A 20,372-nucleotide genomic window follows, 5' to 3' on the forward strand; every position below is an offset into this window, starting at 1 on the left:
CTGTCGTCATGTAGGGGCTTTACTGCCGTCATGTAGGGGCTTTACTGCCTTCATGTTGTACAGCTACTGCCGTCATGTAGAGCAGTTACTGCCATCATGTTGTACAGCTACTGCTGTCATGTAGAGCAGTTACTGCCGTCATGTAGGGGCTTTACTGCCGTCATGTTGTACAGCTAGTGCTGTCATGTAGAGCAGTTACTGCCGTCATGTTGTACAGCCACTGCCGTCATGTAGGGGTTTACTGCCGTCATGTGGTGGCTTTACTGTTGTCATGTAGAGCAGTTACTGCCATCATGTAGAGGTTTTACTGTTGTCATGTAGAGGTTTTACTGCTGTCATGTGGGTTTTTACTGCCGTCATTTAGTGGCTTTTCTACTGTCATATGGAGGCTTTGCTGTCATCATGTAGGGGATTTTACTGTCGTCATGTAGGGGTTTTACTGTCGTCATGTAGGGGTTTTACTGTCGTCATGTAGAGGTTTTACTTCCGTCATGTTGGGGTTTTACTGTCGTCATGTTGGGGTTTTACTGTCGTCATGTAGGGGCTTTGCTGCTGCATGTGGGGGCTTTACTGTCATCTTGTAGAAAAGTTACTGCCGTCATGTAGGGGCTTTACTGTCATCTTGTAGAAAAGTTACTGCCGTCATGTAGGGGCTTTACTGTCATGTAGGGGCTTTACTGCCGTCATGTTGTACAGCTAGTGCTGTCATGTAGGGGCTTGACTGTCGTCATGTAGGGCTTTACTGCCGTCATGTGGGGGGTTTACTGCCATCACGTAGGGGTTTAACTGTCATCATGTAGATGTTTTACTGCTGTCATGTGGGTTTTTATTGCTATCATTAAGTGGCTTTACTACTGTCATATGGAGGCTTTGCTGTCATCATGTAGGGGATTTTACTGTCGTCATGTAGGGGCTTTGCTGTCATCTTGTAGAAAAGTTACTGGAGGCTTTGCTGTCATCATGTAGGGGATTTTACTGTCGTCATGTAGGGGCTTTACTGTTGTCATGTAGGGGCTTTACTGCAGTCATGTTGTACAGCTAGTGCTGTCATGTAGGGACTTGACTGTCGTCACGTAGGGGTTTACTGCCTTCATGTGGGGGCTTTACCGTTGTCATTTAGAGCAGTTACTGCCATCATGTAGGGGCTTTACTGCCATCATGTAGGGGTTTTACTGTCGTCATGTAGAGGTTTTACTGCTGTCATGTGGGTTTTTACTGCCGTCATTTAGTGGCTTTACTGCTGTCATATGGAGGCTTTGCTGTCATCATGTAGGGGATTTTACTGTCGTCATGTAGGGGTTTTACTGTTGTCATGTAGGGGTTTTACTGTCATGTAGAGGTTTTACTTCCGTCGTGTTGGGGTTTTACTATCGTCATGTAGGGGCTTTGCTGCTGTCATGTGGGGGCTTTGCTGTCATCTTGTAGAAAAGTTACTGCCGTCATGTAGGGGCTTTACTGTCATGTAGGGGCTTTACTGCCGTCATGTAGGGGCTTTACTGCCGTCATGTAGGGGCTTTACTGCCGTCATGTAGGGGCTTTGCTGCCATCATGTAGGGGCTTTACTGTCATGTAGGGGCTTTACTGCCGTCATGTAGGGGCTTTGCTGCCATCATGTAGGGGCTTTACTGTCATGTAGGGGCTTTACTGCCGTCATGTAGGGGCTTTGCTGCCGTCATGTAGGGGCTTTGCTGCCATCATGTAGGGGCTCCATACTATCATATGTGGGTTTCACTGTCAGCTCTATATCATTGTGTGTGGATTTCATTGTCAGCTCCATACTATCATATGTGGGTTTCACTGTCAGCTCTATATCATTATGTGTGGATTTCATTGTCAGCTCCATACTATGATGTGTGGGTTTCACTGTCAGCTCTATATCATTGTGTGTGGATTTCATTGTCAGCTCCATACTATGATGTGTGGGTTTCACTGTCAGCTCTATATCATTGTGTGTGGATTTCATTGTCAGCTCCATACTATGATGTGTGGGTTTCACTGCCAGCTGTGTTCTTGTGTATGGGTTTTTCTGTCAGCTCTATGTTATTGTGCGTGGGTTTCCCTACTGTAGTTGTATGTCGTCATGTAGTACTGTCAGCTGCTATAGTACTCTCAGGGCCATTGTGTTATCAAAACAGAACTTTGAAGTGTAAGAACAGTCTGGTTTTTTACACTTGTTCACATTCTTCACAGGATTTAGTACTGTGCAAGTAATATGCGCTTGTCTGTCAATACTTCCATCTGCAGGTGATGTACAGGGAGTCCGAGGCCGACCTAACAGTCACAACATGGACCTGAACAGGAACTTCCCTGACCAGTACAAGACATTGTATACCAATGCAGAACAGGAACCAGAGACAAGAGCTGTAATGAGCTGGGTCCAGTCCATCCCGTTCGTCCTGTCTGCCAACCTCCATGGTGGATCCCTTGTGGCCAACTACCCCTTTGATGATTTCGCCCCAAATGCTCATGCGGTGTATAGCCGGTGTCCAGATGATAAAACCTTCATACTGCTGGCTGAAGCCTACTCCTTTGTGAGTAACTAGTTTTGTTTCAAATCTTTCAAAAACAGCTTCAGAAGACAATTTTGCCTAATTCATATTTATCTATAAATAAGTTTTCTCAATCAAACTAAGTCTAAGGCAGTACTTGCTGCACAGCTTGTTGCTGAGACTGCTGTTTGTCGCCAGGCTCACTCTAAGATGCACTTTGGACACCCATGCCCCTCCATCAGTGACGAGTACTTCAAGGATGGAATCACCAACGGCGCTACGTGGTACAGTGTGGCAGGTATGTGCAATGTATCTGTCCGAGATCAGCTCAATATACTTATGTGTCTGACAGAGATCAGGTCAATATTAACACCATCGAAGCAGTCAGGTCCGCGGCCCTATATTTTACATAACTTGCCAAGTGCTTTATTTTAACTTTTTATGCATTCTGCTTTTTATTACTATAACAATTCACTCAAGACCTTCAGAGAGATCTACGAACCTTGCATTGCCACTCACATAAGTCATGACATGACAGATCAATAATGATCATTCGGTGGGTCAATAATTGAGGTCAGTGTCAGTCCCGTGATTTGACCAAACCTTTTTGGGTCAGTTTTCAGTTACATCAGCATTGAAATTTATTGTTTCCTCATGTGACCAATGACATTCAAAGATTCTTAATAAACTTGTATGTAAGACTTACTAAGAGATCAGGTCAGTATATAGTTGTGTGTCGGTCGACCTCTGCAGATTAGAATTGGTTTTCAGCATCCTATGCTTGTCTTAAGAGGCGACTAAAGGGATCAGTTGGTCAGATTTGCTGACTTGGTTCATGCATGTTATCGTTCAAATGTGTAGATCGATGTTCATGATGTCAATCGCTGGATTGCCTGGTCCATACTCCACTGGATGTGTTGTATCGGGTGGGATGTGACCAGGATGTTGTGTATCGGGATAGATGTAACCAGGATGTTGTGTATTGGGATAGATGTGACAGGATGTTGTGTATTGGGTGGGATGTGACCAGGATGTTGTGTATCTGGTGGGATGTGACCAGGATGTTGTGTATCGGGTGGGATGTGACCAGGATGTTGTGTATCATTTGGGATGTGACCAGAATGTTGTGTATAGGATGGGGTGTGACCACGATGTTGTGTATAGGATGGGATGTGACCAGGATCTTGTGTATAGGATGGGATGTGACCAGGATGTTGTGTATGGGGTGGGATGTGACCAGGATGTTGTGTATCATTTGGGATGTGACCAGAATGTTGTGCATAGGATGGGATGTGACCAGGATGTTGTGTATAATGTGGGATGTGACCAGGATGTTGTGTATCGGGTGGGATGTGACCAGGATGTTGTGTATCGGGTGGGATGTGACCAGGATGTTGTGTATCGGGTGGGATGTGACCAGGATGTTGTGTATCGGGTGGGATGTGACAAGAATGTTGTGTATCGGGTGGGATTTGACCAGGATGTTGTGTATCAGGAGGGATGTGACCAGGATGTTGTGTATCAGGAGGGATGTGACCAGGATGTTGTGTATCAGGAGGTATGTGACCAGGATGTTGTGTATAATGTGGGATGTGACCAGGATGTTGTGTATCGGGTGGGATGTGACCAGGATGTTGTGTATCGGGTGGGATGTGACCAGGATGTTGTGTATCAGGAGGGATGTGACCAGGATGTTGTGTATCGGGTTGGATGTGACCAGGATGTTGTGTATCAGGAGGGATGTGACCAGGATGTTGTGTATCGGGTTGGATGTGACCAGGATGTTGTGTATCAGGAGGGATGTGACCAGGATGTTGTGTATAATGTGGGATGTGACCAGGATGTTGTGTATCGGGTGGGATGTGACCAGGATGTTGTGTATCGGGAGGGATGTGACCAGGATGTTGTGTATAATGTGGGATGTGACCAGGATGTTGTGTATCGGGTTGTGTTTCGGGTTGGATGTGACCAGGATGTTGGGTATCGGGTTGGATGTGACCAGGATGTTGTGTATCGGGTTGTGTATCAGGTTGGATGTGACCAGGATGTTGTGTATCAGGAGGGATGTGACCAGGATGTTGTGTATCAGGTTGGATGTGACCAGGATGTTGTGTATCAGGAGGGATGTGACCAGGATGTTGTCTATCGGGTTGGATGTGACGAGGATGTTGTGTATCGGGTGGTGTATTGGGTGGGATGTGACCAGGATGTTGTGTATCAGGTGGGATGTGACCAGGATGTTGTGTATCAGGAGGGATGTGACCAGGATGTTGTGTATGAGGAGGGATGTGACCAGGATGTTGTGTATCAGGAGGTATGTGACCAGGATGTTGTGTATAATGTGGGATGTGACCAGGATGTTGTGTATAATGTGGGATGTGACCAGGATGTTGTGTATCAGGAGGGATGTGACCAGGATGTTGTGTATCGGGTTGGATGTGACCAGGATGTTGTGTATAATGTGGGATGTGACCAGGATGTTGTGTATCGGGTGGGACGGGACCAGGATGTTGTGTATCAGGAGGGATGTGACCAGGATGTTGTATATTGGGTGGGACGGGACCAGGATGTTGTGTATCAGGAGGGATGTGACCAGGATGTTGTGTTTCAGGTGGAATGCAGGACTGGAACTACCTCCACACCAACTGTTTTGAGATCACGCTTGAGTTAGGGTGTACCAAGTTCCCCATAGAGTCTGAGCTGCCCAAGTACTGGGCCACCAACAAGTTCCCCCTGCTGGTCTACATGGGACAGGTAGCTGCTTCACAGAACAAACACACTGTAGTCGGGTCTTTTGCCTCAAGTGTTCACAGTTCACATTAAGTCCATCTGATAGCAAGAGTTATTCATGACTTGTTATTAACTGTTGAGGTTCATCCATTCTAACTTTCCAACCAGCAGTCCAGGAAGTGGGTTGGCTTATCAGGGTTAGAAATTAAGGGACGCGTCTTAATTTATGATTTTGCGTCTATAAATCAAACTAAAGTTAATTTTTTTTGTGTCTTGCTTTTTTCTGTTTCAAAATTTGTTGAGAATATCTAGATTTCTAAATTCACTGTGATAACTTTTGATTTCGCGAAGATTTTCCTCGATTGTTTACCTCTAGTTTAGAGTTACCTCCCAATTCACGTTTCCCGGGAAAACCTTTTACTGCCTTTCTTTCCATTCAACTTTGGTGAACGCGGACTATTCCGAGCTCTTTTTGACCAATGAACATATATCACGGAGATAAATATTATGCTAATGACGTATGTCTTTTTTCGAGAGACCAATCAAATGCCGTAAAAACTAAGTCATCCGTTTTTTAGATGACGTAACATCCTTGAATCCCCAGACGACACCCCGTAGGCTGGTAGACCGATCAAGCCGTAGTCACGTCAAAATTATATATGATTTTATTAACCTACCTGTCATATCATTCATTTATTAATTTCACAATGTCCATTTCAATTTTTCATTTCTTATTGATAAATTAAAAAACTATTCACTATTTCCCGCAACGTTTTAGAAAATTAAATCTCGACAACACTCTTCAACAACGGGTCCACATCGAACATGTCAAAGAGCAATGTAAAGACGATCCAAGCAAATCTTTAAATATATTATACAAAGTAATAAAGTAGATGTAATTTGATTGGCTGACTTAGGTCAAGTGCTCAGACACGAACCTTGTAGCAGACTTCGACAAAGAAAGCGTCATTAGAAACCAATTTTACAGAAGCTTTCTAGCGATGTGTCATATGGCAGTCTTCGAGGAACGTGTTATTCGAAAACGGAGGTATTTCTTAATGTTACTGAGCGGACAGCCACTGTTATTGGGAAAGGGGTGATGACAGATACTAGATTTATTTATAATTCTTTTAAAAATATTTGTTCCAATTGCGTAAAGAATTGTTTTTTATGAAATCTTATAGATTCTATCTATTTTTCGCTTCCGTTGATCACTAATCTGGACGTTATGAAAGCTCACATTTTTTTATTTACAACGAACTTAATCAAGTTGTAAATGCATTATTTAAATAATGTGATAAACATAACTTTCATATTTATAAACAATAGGATTGGACCTTCAAATGGTGTATAATATGTAGTAGCAAAGATGTTTTACAAACATGCAGATATTTTCTTTGATAAATGTTTTAGGATAGTAATGTAATTACTTTGTTATCTGAATGTCATAACATGCATAATCAGCCTTTATTTATATGCAGCATAAATCATGATCATGCAATCTTGTGATATTTATTTTGAAGTTCTGAGTTGAGAAAAATAATTGCTTGTTGATTTTCTTATTTTGCTTGTAACTTTTAAAACCACAAGCAAAAATTTGCTTGTGCCTAAAAAAATGAAATTCTAACCCTGCTTATACATTTGCATACTTCATTGCTGACATCATGTTTGACTCAGTCTTAATATACTAATGGGTGTGAGGCCCTGGCCACAAAAAGCTGCTTATTGGTTTTGTGAAGGATATCCAACATAAGTTAAACTGTCATGGTACATCAAACTACTGGTTCCAGGGCATAGGCTTCCCCAAATGTTGAGGGGATTACCTTATGTTGAGGGGATTACCTTATGTTGATGGGATTACTTTATGTTGAGGGGATTACTTTATGTTGAGGGGATTCACCTTATGTTGAGGGGATTACCTTATGTTTATGGGATTACTTTATGTTGAGGGGATTCACCTTTTTAAGGGATTACTTTATGTTGAGGAGATTACCTTATGTTTAAGGGATTACTTTATGTTGAGGGGATTCACCTTATGTAGAGGGGATTCACCTTATGTTGAAGGGATTACCTTATGTTTAAGGGATTACTTTATGTTGAGGGGATTCACCTTATGTAGAGGGGATTCACCTAATGTTGAGGGGATTACCTTATGTTTATGGGATTACTTTATGTTGAGGGGATTACCTTATGTTTATGGGATTACTTTATGTTGAGGGGATTACCTTATGTTTAAGGGATTACTTTATGTTGAGGAGATTCACCTTATGTTGAGGGGATTCACCTTATGTTGAGGAGATTCACCTTTTGTTGAGGGGATTCACCTAATGTTGAGGGGATTCACCTAATGTTGAGGGGATTCAAGAATGGAGATAATAGGCATGTAGTGTAATTGTCTCAGTGCTTTATTCTGAAAATCTGGTAGCTCATGTTTTTGGACAGCTTTTGCCTGTGCCATCTGACTTCAACTGTTAATGCTGTTCAGGTTCACAAAGGTGTGAGAGGCTTTGTCCTGGAGGAGGACAGCCAGCATCCTGTCGCCAACGCCACCATCCAGGTGGAGGGCATCAACCACACCATCACCTCCGCCCAGGCCGGAGACTACTGGAGACTACTGGCACCCGGGCAGTACACCATCACAGCTAGCAAGCAGGGGTCAGTATGTCCTATATCCAACATATATATAGTCCTAGCTAGGACAGGTACATCACAGCCAGCAAGCAGGGGTCAGTATGTCCTATATCCAACATACATATAGTCCTAGCTAGGACAGGTACATTACAGCCAGCAAGCAGGGGTCAGTATATCCTATATCCAACATACATATTATTCTAGCTAGGACAAGTACATTACAGCCAGCAAGCAGGGGTATTTCCTATATCCAACACACATATAGTCCTAGCCAGGACAGGTACATTACAGCCAGCAAGCAGTGGTCAGTATGTCCTATATCCAACACACATATAGTCCTAGCTAGGACAGATACATCACAGCCAGCAAGCAGGGGTATTTCCTATATCCAACACACATATAGTCCTAGCCAGGACAGGTACATCACAGCCAGCAAGAGGTGTCAGTATTTCCTATATCCAACACACATATAGTTCTAGCCAGGACAGGTACATCACAGCCAGCAAGCAGGGGTCAGTATTTCCTATATCCAACACACATATAGTCCTAGCCAGGACAGTATGTCCTGTATCCAACACACATATAGTCCTAGCCAGGACAGATACATCACAGCCAGCAAGCACGGGTCAGTATGTCCTATATCCAACACACATTTAGTCCTAGCCAGGACAAGTACATCACAGCCAGCAAGCAGGGGTCAGTATGTCCTGTATCCAACACACATATAGTTCTACCTAGGACAGGTACATCATAGCCAGCAAGCAGGGGTCAGTATGTCCTATATCCAACACACATTTAGTCCTAGCCAGGACAGATACATCACAGCCAGCAATCAGGGGTATTTCCTATATCCAACACACATATAGTTCTAGCCAGGACAGGTACATCACAGCCAGCAAGCAGGGGTCAGTATTTCCTATATCCAACACACATATAGTTCTAGCCAGGACAGGTACATCACGGCCAGCAAGCAGGGGTCAGTATTTCCTGTATCCAACACAGATATAGTTCTAGCTAGGACAGATACATCACAGCCAGCAAATACGGGTATGTCCTATATCCAACATACATATAAGACGTTCGAAGACGTCTCCCTCCAAGGGTGGGGCAGACATCCTTGAGGCTGTGGTCTCCAGAACAAACACAGTGGCATATCAACAATTTAGAATTGGAATCAGTCACCCTGGTAGTACAACATCAGGCACACTAATCACCATGGGCAACACAGTGGTAGTTTAGTTCACCAACAATCAGGGGTCGACCCACATCAGTTCCCTTTCAGCCACATGTTTAATTTTTACAAACTAATAGACGGAATTTTGTTGGAGGCCAGAGTGAGACACATTCCCAGGTGCAGGAATGTTCTTGCCAATGCACTATCGAGACTGAACCCCAGCCTCCAGAGTGCTTTCAACTACAACCACCACAGCCATCTACTGCAGCCAAAGTTTGCTAGCTCCTTGCTTTTAATGTGATGTAAGTCCAGTGGCAACAATTCTCTAGAGGGTCATCCATCTTGGTCTGTACTGGGAGTTTATCGCCAAAAGTCAGCAACCCAGCCAGCCTGGTAAACTATACCACACTTCCATTCCATCCTAGATGATGGAGGACCAGGATTAGATGAGGTTCACAATCCTACAGACCTATAATGCAGCAGGGTTGGAGGTCCAACAACCCCCATGAGATCCGGGTGCTGGCATCCACCATGGCTCTAAACTGTTCCATTCAGGCCATTATGCAGGGGTGTTTTTGGAGAGCATACCTCTGTCTTTACAAGCAGGGAAGGCATGCATAGTTTTGAAGTAAGGATTACCAGCTTTTTGGTTTAGGTTCTCATTTACTGGGTCTCCTAAAAGCATTTAACCTAGGTCTCTTTAGAGAACCGAAAGTTATGTTTGGTTGTCACCAACTCAGGCAATCTCAACCCACTGGACCATTCTACGAGATGCCATAACATGCAACAACTGTCTGAAAAGGCAAAGTCTCTTTTGGACAAATGCCTTGAACTTTTTAACTGGTGAATCCGTGAGACACCCCATTGATGTGCTTTGTATGTTTCAGGTACCTCTCCCAATCAGTGACAGTTCGGGTGACAGATGGCACTGCTGTACTTGTCAATTTGACACTGAAGCTCAGAAACAGACAGCGTTGGTCACAGTCATTTGACTTTGACATCCCTGAAAACTTAGAGAGTATGTCATACCTGACAACACATGGTATCCAGGAGGAGGTCAACCAGCTCGCCCGACTGAACCCGGCATTTGTGACCGCCGACACTCTGCACATGAACCGCAAGGGGAAGTCTGTTGCTGCCATTCACATGTCCTCAGACACGGACCAGCATGAAGAAAACAAAGCCCATGTGCTACTGATAGGCGGGTTGAACGGCGATGACCCTGTCAGCACAGAGCTCCTGATGAGGCTTGCCAGACATCTGATAAAAGGTAGGTGCATCAGTGGTAATCTGGCAGACATCTGATTAAAGTTAGGGGCATCAGTGGCAGGTTGGCAGACATCTGGTTAAAGGTAGGATCATCAATGGTAGGCAGGCAGGCAGACATCTGGGTAAAGGTAGGATCATCAATGGTAGGCCGGCAGACATTTGGGTAAAGGTAGGGACATCAATGGTAGGCAGGCAGACATTTGGGTAAAGGTAGGGACATCAATGGTAGGCTGGCAGACATTTGGGTAAAGGTAAGGACATCAATGGTAGGCCGGCATACATCTCTTTAAAGGTAGGGACATCAATGGTGGGCAGGCAGACATTTGGGTAAAGGTAGGGACGTCAATGGTAGACAGGCAGGCAGACATTTGGGTAAAGGTAGGGATATCAATGGTAGGCAGGCAGGCAGACATTTGGGTAAAGGTAGGGACATCAATGGTAAGCTGGCAGACATTTGGGTAAAGGTAGGGGTATCAATTGTGGGAGTATGACAGATCCATATGACACTCTGCAGGTAGATGATCCAGGAAGCCAGCCATAGTGGGCTCTTGTAGAAAACAATTAATATGTTTATGAAGAATTAGCCTACTCCACTGAACGTAATTGCCTGTTGAGTACTGGCTGCCTGTCTGTGTGAGCCCTGACCATGTTGCCGTTATTCTGCCAGGCTACAACCAGAAACACCCCCACTGTGTGAAGCTGATTGAACACAGTCACATCCACATCATCCCACAGATCAACATAGAGGGCGCTAGCAAGGCTGTTCCTGGTGACTGTGGAGGTGAACACTACACTGGACACAGATTTGCAGATCTCGTCAAAAACAATGTAAGTATGGAGCAACAGTATGGGGATAGGAAGCATTATGGTGTGTAATAGACTTCCAGTTGTGAGTATTTGTATGTGAACTCATCATTGTGCCTCTTCTCTGTTTCAGGACACAATTGTTGCTGCCCTGAAGAGTCAGTTTGACTTGCACGAGTTTGAGTTTGTGCTTGCCCTGGAGGGTGGAGGGATGTACATGGTGTAAGTATTGGTTATACCCACTGCTTGGTTGTCATTGCTAGGCTTGCTGGCTCCACTACAGCTTGTAGGCGATACCCACTGATTTGTGGCTACATCTACAGCTTGTTAGACATACCTAAGGTTTGCTGGCTACATCTACAGCTTGTCAGACATACCTAAGGTTTGCTGGCTACATCTACAGCTTGTTAGACATACCTAAGGATTGCTGGATACTCCTATCTGTTGGACATACCTAAGGATTGCTGGCTACATCTACAGCTTGTTAGACATACCTTAGCATTGATGGCTACATATACAGCTTGTTAGACGTACCTAAGGATTGCTGACTACATCTACAGCTTGTTAGACGTACCTAAGGATTGATGGCTACATCTACAGCTTGTTAGACATACCCAAGGATTGCTTGAAATACCCAGAGCTAGTTGACCTCACCCACAGATTGCTGGAAATACCCAGATCTAGTTGACCTTACCCGTAGCTTGCTGGGAATACCCAGAGCTAGTTGACCCCACCCATAGCTTGCTGTAATACCCAGAGCTAGTTGACCTCACCCATAGCTTTTTGGAAATACCCAGAGCTAGTTGACCTCACCCATAGCTTGCTGTAATACCCAGAGCTAGTTGACCTCACCCATAGTTTGCTGGAAATACCCAGATCTAGTTGACCTCACCCACAGCTTGCCGGAAATACCCAGAGCTAGTTGACCTCACCCACAGCTTGCCGGAAATACCCAGAGCTAGTTGACCTCACCCACAGCTTGCTGGAAATACCCAGAGCTAGTTGACCTCACCCACAGCTTGCTGGAAATACCCAGAGCTAGTTGACCTCACCCATAGCTTGCTGTAATACCCAGAGCTAGTTGACCTCACCCATAGCTTGCTGGAAATACCCAGAGCTAGTTGACCTCACCCACAGCTTACTGGAAATACCCAGAGCTAGTTGACCTCACCCACAGCTTACTGGAAATACCCAGAGCTTGCTGACCTCATCCATAGCTTGCTGGAAATATCCAGAGCTTGCTGACCTCATCCATAGCTTGCTGGAAATATCCAGAGCTTGCTGACCTCACCCATAGCTTGCTGGAAATATCCAGAGCTTGCTGACCTCACCCATAGCTTGCTGGAAATATCCAGAGCTTGCTGACCTCACCCACAGCTTGCTGGAAATATCCAGAGCTTGCTGACCTCACCCATAGCTTGCTGGAAATATCCAGAGCTTGCTGACCTCATCCATAGCTTGCTGGAAATATCCAGAGCTTGCTGACCTCATCCATAGCTTGCTGGAAATATCCAGAGCTTGCTGACCTCATCCATAGCTTGCTGGAAATATCAAGAGCTTGCTGACCTAACCCATAGCTTGCTGGAAATATCCAGAGCTTGCTGACCTCACCCATAGCTTGCTGGAAATATCCAGAGCTTGCTGACCTCACCCATAGCTTGCTGGAAATATCCAGACCTTGCTGACCTCACCCATAGCTTGCTGGAAATATCCAGAGCTTGCTGACCTCACCCATAGCTTGCTGGAAATATCCAGAGCTTGCTGACCTCACCCATAGCTTGCTGGAAATACCCAGAGCTTGCTGACCTAACCCATAGCTTGCTGGAAATATCCAGAGCTTGCTGACCTCACCCACAGCTTGCTGGAAATATCCAGAGCTTGCTGACCTCACCCATAGCTTGCTGGAAATATCCAGAGCTTGCTGACCTCACCCATAGCTTGCTGTAATACCCAGAGCTAGTTGACCTCACCCATAGCTTGCTGGAAATACCCAGAGCTAGTTGACCTCACCCACAGCTTGCTGGAAATACCCAGAGCTAGTTGACCTCACCCACAGCTTACTGGAAATACCCAGAGCTAGTTGACCTCACCCACAGCTTACTGGAAATACCCAGAGCTTGCTGACCTCACCCATAGCTTGCTGGAAATATCCAGAGCTTGCTGACCTCACCCATAGCTTGCTGGAAATATCCAGAGCTTGCTGACCTCATCCATAGCTTGCTGGAAATATCCAGAGCTTGCTGACCTCACCGACAGCTTGCTGGAAATATCCAGAGCTTGCTGACCTCACCCATAGCTTGCTGGAAATATCCAGAGCTTGCTGACCTCACCCATAGCTTGCTGGAAATATCCAGCTTGCTGACCTCACCCATAGCTTGCTGGAAATATCCATTTTTGACCTCACCCATAGCTTGCTGGAAATATCCAGAGCTTGCTGACCTCATCCATAGCTTGCTAGACTCAAACATCAGCTTTGCTTGAAACACAGGTACACTTGACTGAGATAAGTCAAGGACATATTTGTGAATGATAAAACAGGGACAATAAGAAACCTCATGTGTTGCTCCCAGTTTTGATATCAACCTGGGTTAGAATAGATCTCTAGGTCTTCTACTTCCTGTAAAGGGCAACTGGTTTGGTTGGTCCGACTTGGAGGATTGCGCTTATACCATGTTACCGTCATGCTGTGACACTGTCATACTGTCATACTGTCATACTGTCATACCACATGAAGATTCCTGGACCAAACAGTAAGAAAGAGGCAATTTAACTGATTGATTCGTCAAGCGCAGTGACTTTGTTGATTGTGTGTCATTATACCCCAAAGACATTGATAGTAGGCTCATAATATTAATCACTGGAATGTCTGGTCCAGACTCTATTATTTACAGACAACTGTCATACAGCTGTAACATTGCTGGGTGTGGCATAAGACAACAATTGTCGTATTGGTCCTGAGTGCCATTACCTTTGTTGTACACCTGTTTGTCCAACTCGCCACCCACTTGCGGTTTCAGAATCCCCCGCAACTCCGAGGTGATGGGAGAATCTGGGGTCTACACAGCGTTGACGGAGGACGACCCAGTGCTGCAGACCCTGGCCCACACCTACGCCGCAGCCAACACGGCCATGTACGAGTCGGGCACCTGCAGTGGGTCAGGCCTGGAGGGAGTCAAGCATGGGGCTGACATCAACCCTGATGGCAAAGCAGCCCCCCTGATGGACTGGGCGTATGATAAACATCACACTTTTATGGTTAGTAAATGAATGCCTGTAGACGACACTGCATGGTACCAGTGAATGGTTCATGTTTTATGAGGGAATTGAAACTTATGACAATGAGGTATATCTGCCAATTGAACAAAGTTTATACAATTGCTCAAAATCTACCAAACTTTTATATGTAACTTATCATGTTTTCTTCCAGACAAGCAAAAATGTTGACACAGTAAACGAATGATAAAAGATTTCCTCTACATGTCTCTGCAGTGAAGTTAGTATTTAGGATGCCACATGTACAGCAACCAGTATATTTTCATTCATTTTCATGTTCATTCAAACCTTAGCTTTACCTCTCAATGCTTTATAGAGAATTCAGTTGATATTTACTGCCAAATAACTGCATAACTAACTAGGAAGAGATGCATGTTTGAATAAGGAAGCTGACAAGTAAGTTTCAAAGTGACATGATGGTGGCAATACCAGCGTGAGTTTCTTGTCCTGTTCCAGTTGTGTGCCTACATCAGCTGTTGTAAATACCCCCCTCCAGACATGCTGCCGAGCCTGTGGATGTCCAACCTCAACCCCTTGATGAACACTCTACTTAAAACCCTACAGGGTAGGTCTGAGTAGTGTCAGAAGTGAAGTCAAACCACTTTTGTAGATAGAAGTCATCAGAATGGAATTTTGATTTATTAATAGTTTATATTTCTTTTTCTACTGCTGATGTGTGATGGTGATTCATCCAAAACAGGAGGGATAAAGCAATCAGCATATCTGTTCATTAGCCATCCATTTTCCATTTCTGGACAGAACTCCTAAACCTATACAGGTCATGCCTTTTGATGTTTTGGGTTTTTAATTTTTATATTATTTGTATTTTTTTCATGACAACAATTTGGATGTAAACTGTAAACGAGGCTATTGCTTATTTCCCGAGAAGAATGCCAAAACTAATCACTCTTTGTGGATCGAACTTGCTATACACATCAATCTAGTGGTCAACTGGTTTTTTTTGACGATTTGGAAGTTTTATTTGTTTACTTTTTGTTTATTTTCATCATGACAAGTTGGACTGAAAACAATGAAAGTGCTCGTTTCCTGAGCAGAACTAAAATATACTGAACAACAAAAGTTCCTGTGACATTGAATAAGATTTGATGCAAAGTTATGTTTTTCATCAAATCCGAAACAATTTCGGTTTGCAACCGGTAAAAGACTCATGTAAGTGTTCAAATAGTTTAATTTGCCATACTGACTTCAGAAAATGCGTGATTTCATAAAAAAAACATGAACATGCCAAAATGGCAATTTACAAATCAAAAGTGTGTGTGTCCACCTCTGGTTGCGATGCAAGCAACACATCTTCGTCTCATGGAATGGACCAGGCATCGCTCAAAGTCCTGTGGGATATCTGTCCATATCTGCTGGAGTATGTTCCTGGAGTGTCGGTGGAACACGTGGTTGACGTCAAAGGTGCCGATCCATCTCATCCAACATGTGCTCGATAGAGATCAGGGGAGCGAGCCGGCCAGGGGATGACACTCACGTTGTTTTGTTGAAGAGAATCCTGCACAAGTCGAGCAATATGAGGCCAGGCGTTGTCATGTTGAAAGATTATGCCTGGGCCATGACGACACAAAAACGGTAGAACAACAGGGCCAATAATCTCGTGGCGGTAGCGCTGTTCATTGATATTTCCCTCTACCACTATCAAACGGGTTCTCTGTCTTGCTGTAATCCCACCCCATACCATAACGCTGCCGCCCCTAAACCTATCTTCTTCCATGACACAATGATTGACGTAACGTTCACCTCGACATTGGTACACTCGAATCCGTCCATCGCCGTGGCTGAGGTGAAAACAAAACTCGTCAGTGAATAGAACTTGTCCCCACTGCATGGCCATCCAGCGTAGATGCTGTCTGCACCACTGTAGACGTGCTTGACGGTGGTTTCCTGTCAAAATGGGACGTCTGGCGGGTCTTCTGGCGACAATGCCTTCACATCTGAGGCGACGACATACAGTTTGTGAAGATATTAGTCGAAGGCCAGAGATTCTTCTTGTAGTCACTGTTGCTGGCTGGAATGGATTTTGTAGGTGTGTTGTTCAAATCCAGTTGTCTTGTAGATTATTGGTTACGCATGGCCTGCCACTCCAAGGATGGTTTCTCTGACTGCATTCGTCTGTTGTCAACGTTGCTATAAACACCAAATGGTGTTTCTGTGGATGTTAAGTTGTTTTGCAACAGGCGTGGCATTTCGTAATGTTGTATAATTGCGTAATTTTGTTGTTTTTCTGAGTGGTTGTTGTCAGTACGATGCTAAACAATGCATATGGAATCCTGTTAACGGACATGTTTTTATACCCATTCTTTGTGAAATGCATGGAGCTTGCATAAAAGTCAACTTTTGAATGGAATACATGCTTTTCTGTAGCAGTTGCTTTTTGTGACTTGATTCCATACATGTACTACAAAATTGAAAACCAAACTTTACTTGTTTGAAAAATACACTAAAATATTGGTGTCACAGGAACTTTTGTTGTTGAGTATATATTGAATATTTGTAGATGAAACTTGCTAAAAGATCAGTCTAGTGGTGAACTGGTGCCTTTTAATGATTTGGGTTGTTGAAAAATACTGAACAGCATTATTTTTTGCTCCACTGAACTGAAGGTATCCAATGGCCAAAACTCCATTTCCGAGTTAAACCAGAATGGTAATATGTCATCTCCTGATAACTCTTTTCGTATTGTGAAAATTATTGTTCCCCTGTCATTGACACACAAGTCTGATCATAATGTTATGTTTTTATTGAGTTTGACATTGCATTTTTATGAAATGGCTTACGTTCACAAAAAACTCCTTCAGCAACATCATGTAGGGAGCCAGATACTGGGGGTCCCCATGATCAGAAGTCAGGTGGCATAGCTGGGGTAACCCATGTGGTAGCCCAGTTTTCACTGTAGTTAATTTATTCTCCATGAAGAAAGATAAGCACTATTTCTTCTTTGTTTTCATATATTCCATACATCATTTGGAAATATCTAAATATAACATTGATCTTACCTTGATAAATATCTATCTCATTTGATGCCAAGACATAGAGGGAGCAAAGGGAAGTCAGAGAACTATTGCAGTGGAACAAACATATCACTAATTTTCAAAAATGGACATTTTATATGGAAATATATAGAAAGTGGTGCTTAACTCTAAACTCTTTTACTGTTCTTGTTTAACAGGCCTTTAATGGTAAAAAAATGTGTTCTGACTGCAATACTGTCATGATGTAAAGTGGTAACTCATTCACTCAGTCACTGCAGTTTAGTGTTCCCCTCACAAGACTGCTGCCTGTACACAGGTGTCCAGGGGCAAGTGACCGACATCAGCAGCCGCCCCATCAAGGAAGCAGTCATCAAGATGGATAACAGGGAGTTCACCACCTCTGAGGATGGTACATTCTTCTTCCTCCTGAATGAAGGCTTCCACACCATTGAAGCAGATACACTAGGTAATGCTTGCACTGACACCACTGAAGCGGAGACACAAGGTAATGCATGCACTGACACCATTGAAGCTGACAAAGGGTAATGCTTGCACTGACACCACTGAAGCGGAGACACAGGGCAGTACATGCACTGAAAGCACTGAAGCAGACACACAAGGTAATGCTTGCACTGACACCACTGAAGCAGACACACAAGGTAATGCTTGCACTGACACCATTGGAGCAGAGACTCAAGGTAATGCATGCACTGACACCATTGAATCTGACAAAGGGCAATGCTTGCACTGACCACTGAAGCAGAGACACAAGGTAATGCATGCACTGACACCATTTTAGCACAGACAAGGTAATGTTTGCACTGACACCACTCAAGCAGACACAAGGTAATGCATGCACTGACACCACTGATGCAGACACAAGGTAATGCTTGCACTGACACCACTGTAGCAGAGACAAGGTAATGCTTGCACTGACACCATTGATGCAGCCACAAGGTAATGCTTGCACTGACACCACTGTAGCAGACACAAGGTAATGCTTGCACTGACACCATTGAAGCAGCCACAAGGTAATGCTTGCATTGACACCACTGTAGCAGAGACACAAGGTAATGCATGCGCTGACACCACTGATGCAGCCACAAGGTAATGCTTGCACTGACACCACTGATGCAGACACAAGGTAATGCTTTCACTGACACCACTGATGCAGACACAAGGTAATGCTTGCACTGACACCACTGATGCAGACACAAGGTAATGCTTGCACTGACACCACTGATGCAGACACAAGGTAATGCTTGCACTGACACCACTGATGCAGACACAAGGTAATGCTTGCACTGACACCACTGAAGCAGACACAAGGTAATGCTTGCACTGACACCACTGATGCAGACACAAGGTAATGCTTGCACTGACACCACTGTAGCAGAGACAAGGTAATGCTTGCACTGACACCATTGAAGCAGACACAAGGTAATGTTTGCACTGACACCATTGAAGCAGACACAATGTAATGCTTGCACTGACACCACTGATGCAGACACAAGGTAATGCTTGCACTGACACCACTGATGCAGACACAAGGTAATGCTTGCACTGACACCACTGTAGCAGACACAAGGTAATGCTTGCACTGACACCACTGATGCAGACACAAGGTAATGCTTGCACTGACACCACTGTAGCAGAGACAAGGTAATGCTTGCACTGACACCACTGATGCAGCCACAAGGTAATGCTTGCACTGACACCACTGTAGCAGAAACAAGGTAATGCTTGCACTGACACCATTGGAGCAGAGACACAAGGTAATGCATGCACTAACACCATTGAAGCAGAGACACAAGGTAATGCTTGCACTGACACCAATGAAGCAGAGACACAAGGTAATGCATGCACTGACACCATTGAAGCAGAGACACAAGGTAATGCTTGCACTGACACCATTGAAGCAGAGACAAGGTAATGCATGCACTGACACCATTGAAGCAGAGACAAGGTAATGCTTGCACTGACACCATTGAAGCAGCCACAAGGTAATGCTTGCACTGACACCACTGATGCAGACACAAGGTAATGCTTGCACTGACACCACTGTAGCAGAGACAAGGTAATGCTTGCACTGACACCATTGAAGCAGACACAAGGTAATGTTTGCACTGACACCATTGAAGCAGACACAAGGTAATGCTTGCACTGACACCACTGTAGCAGAGACAAGGTAATGCTTGCACTGACACCATTGAAGCAGACACAAGGTAATGCGTGCACTGACACCACTGATGCAGACACAAGGTAATGCTTGCACTGACACCACTGTAGCAGAGACAAGGTAATGCTTGCACTGACACCACTGTAGCAGAAACAAGGTAATGCTTGCACTGACACCATTGGAGCAGAGACACAAGGTAATGCATGCACTAACACCATTGAAGCAGAGACACAAGGTAATGCTTGCACTGACACCACTGTAGCAGAGACAAGGTAATGCTTGCACTGACACCACTGTAGCAGAAACAAGGTAATGCTTGCACTGACACCATTGGAGCAGAGACACAAGGTAATGCATGCACTAACACCATTGAAGCAGAGACACAAGGTTATGCGTGCACTGACACCACTGATGCAGAGATACAAGGTAATGCATGCACTAACACCAATGAAGCAGAGACACAAGGTAATGCATGCACTGACACCATTGAAGCAGAGACACAAGGTAATGCTTGCACTGACACCATTGAAGCAGAGACAAGGTAATGCATGCACTGACACCACTGTAGCAGAGACAAGGTAATGCTTGCACTGACACCATTGAAGCAGCCACAAGGTAATGCATGCACTGACACCACTGATGCAGACACAAGGTAATGCTTGCACTGACACCACTGTAGCAGACACAAGGTAATGCTTGCACTGACACCACTGATGCAGACACAAGGTAATTCATGCACTGACACCACTGATGCAGACACAAGGTAATGCTTGCACTGACACCACTGTAGCAGAGACAAGGTAATGCTTGCACTGACACCACTGATGCAG

General features: G+C 44.5%; 1 protein-coding gene across 1 annotated transcript in view; it reads left to right on the forward strand.

The window, feature by feature from the left end:
• The window catches only part of LOC139456393 (carboxypeptidase D-like), a 61,337-nt gene that overhangs the window by 19,990 nt on the left and 20,975 nt on the right, over window positions 1–20,372 (forward strand). The window contains exons 7-16 of the mRNA XM_071238084.1: window positions 2,245–2,531; window positions 2,688–2,787; window positions 5,101–5,243; window positions 7,705–7,874; window positions 9,912–10,294; window positions 10,961–11,121; window positions 11,231–11,319; window positions 14,115–14,352; window positions 14,827–14,935; window positions 17,680–17,829. Of these exons, the coding sequence (XP_071094185.1) occupies window positions 2,245–2,531; window positions 2,688–2,787; window positions 5,101–5,243; window positions 7,705–7,874; window positions 9,912–10,294; window positions 10,961–11,121; window positions 11,231–11,319; window positions 14,115–14,352; window positions 14,827–14,935; window positions 17,680–17,829 (1,830 nt within the window). The remainder of the gene's footprint in view (window positions 1–2,244; window positions 2,532–2,687; window positions 2,788–5,100; window positions 5,244–7,704; window positions 7,875–9,911; window positions 10,295–10,960; window positions 11,122–11,230; window positions 11,320–14,114; window positions 14,353–14,826; window positions 14,936–17,679; window positions 17,830–20,372) is intronic.

Source organism: Haliotis cracherodii, unplaced genomic scaffold, assembly GCF_022045235.1.
Source record: "Haliotis cracherodii isolate W230 unplaced genomic scaffold, xgHalCrac1.p SCAF_11, whole genome shotgun sequence".
Lineage (NCBI taxonomy): Eukaryota > Metazoa > Mollusca > Gastropoda > Lepetellida > Haliotidae > Haliotis > Haliotis cracherodii.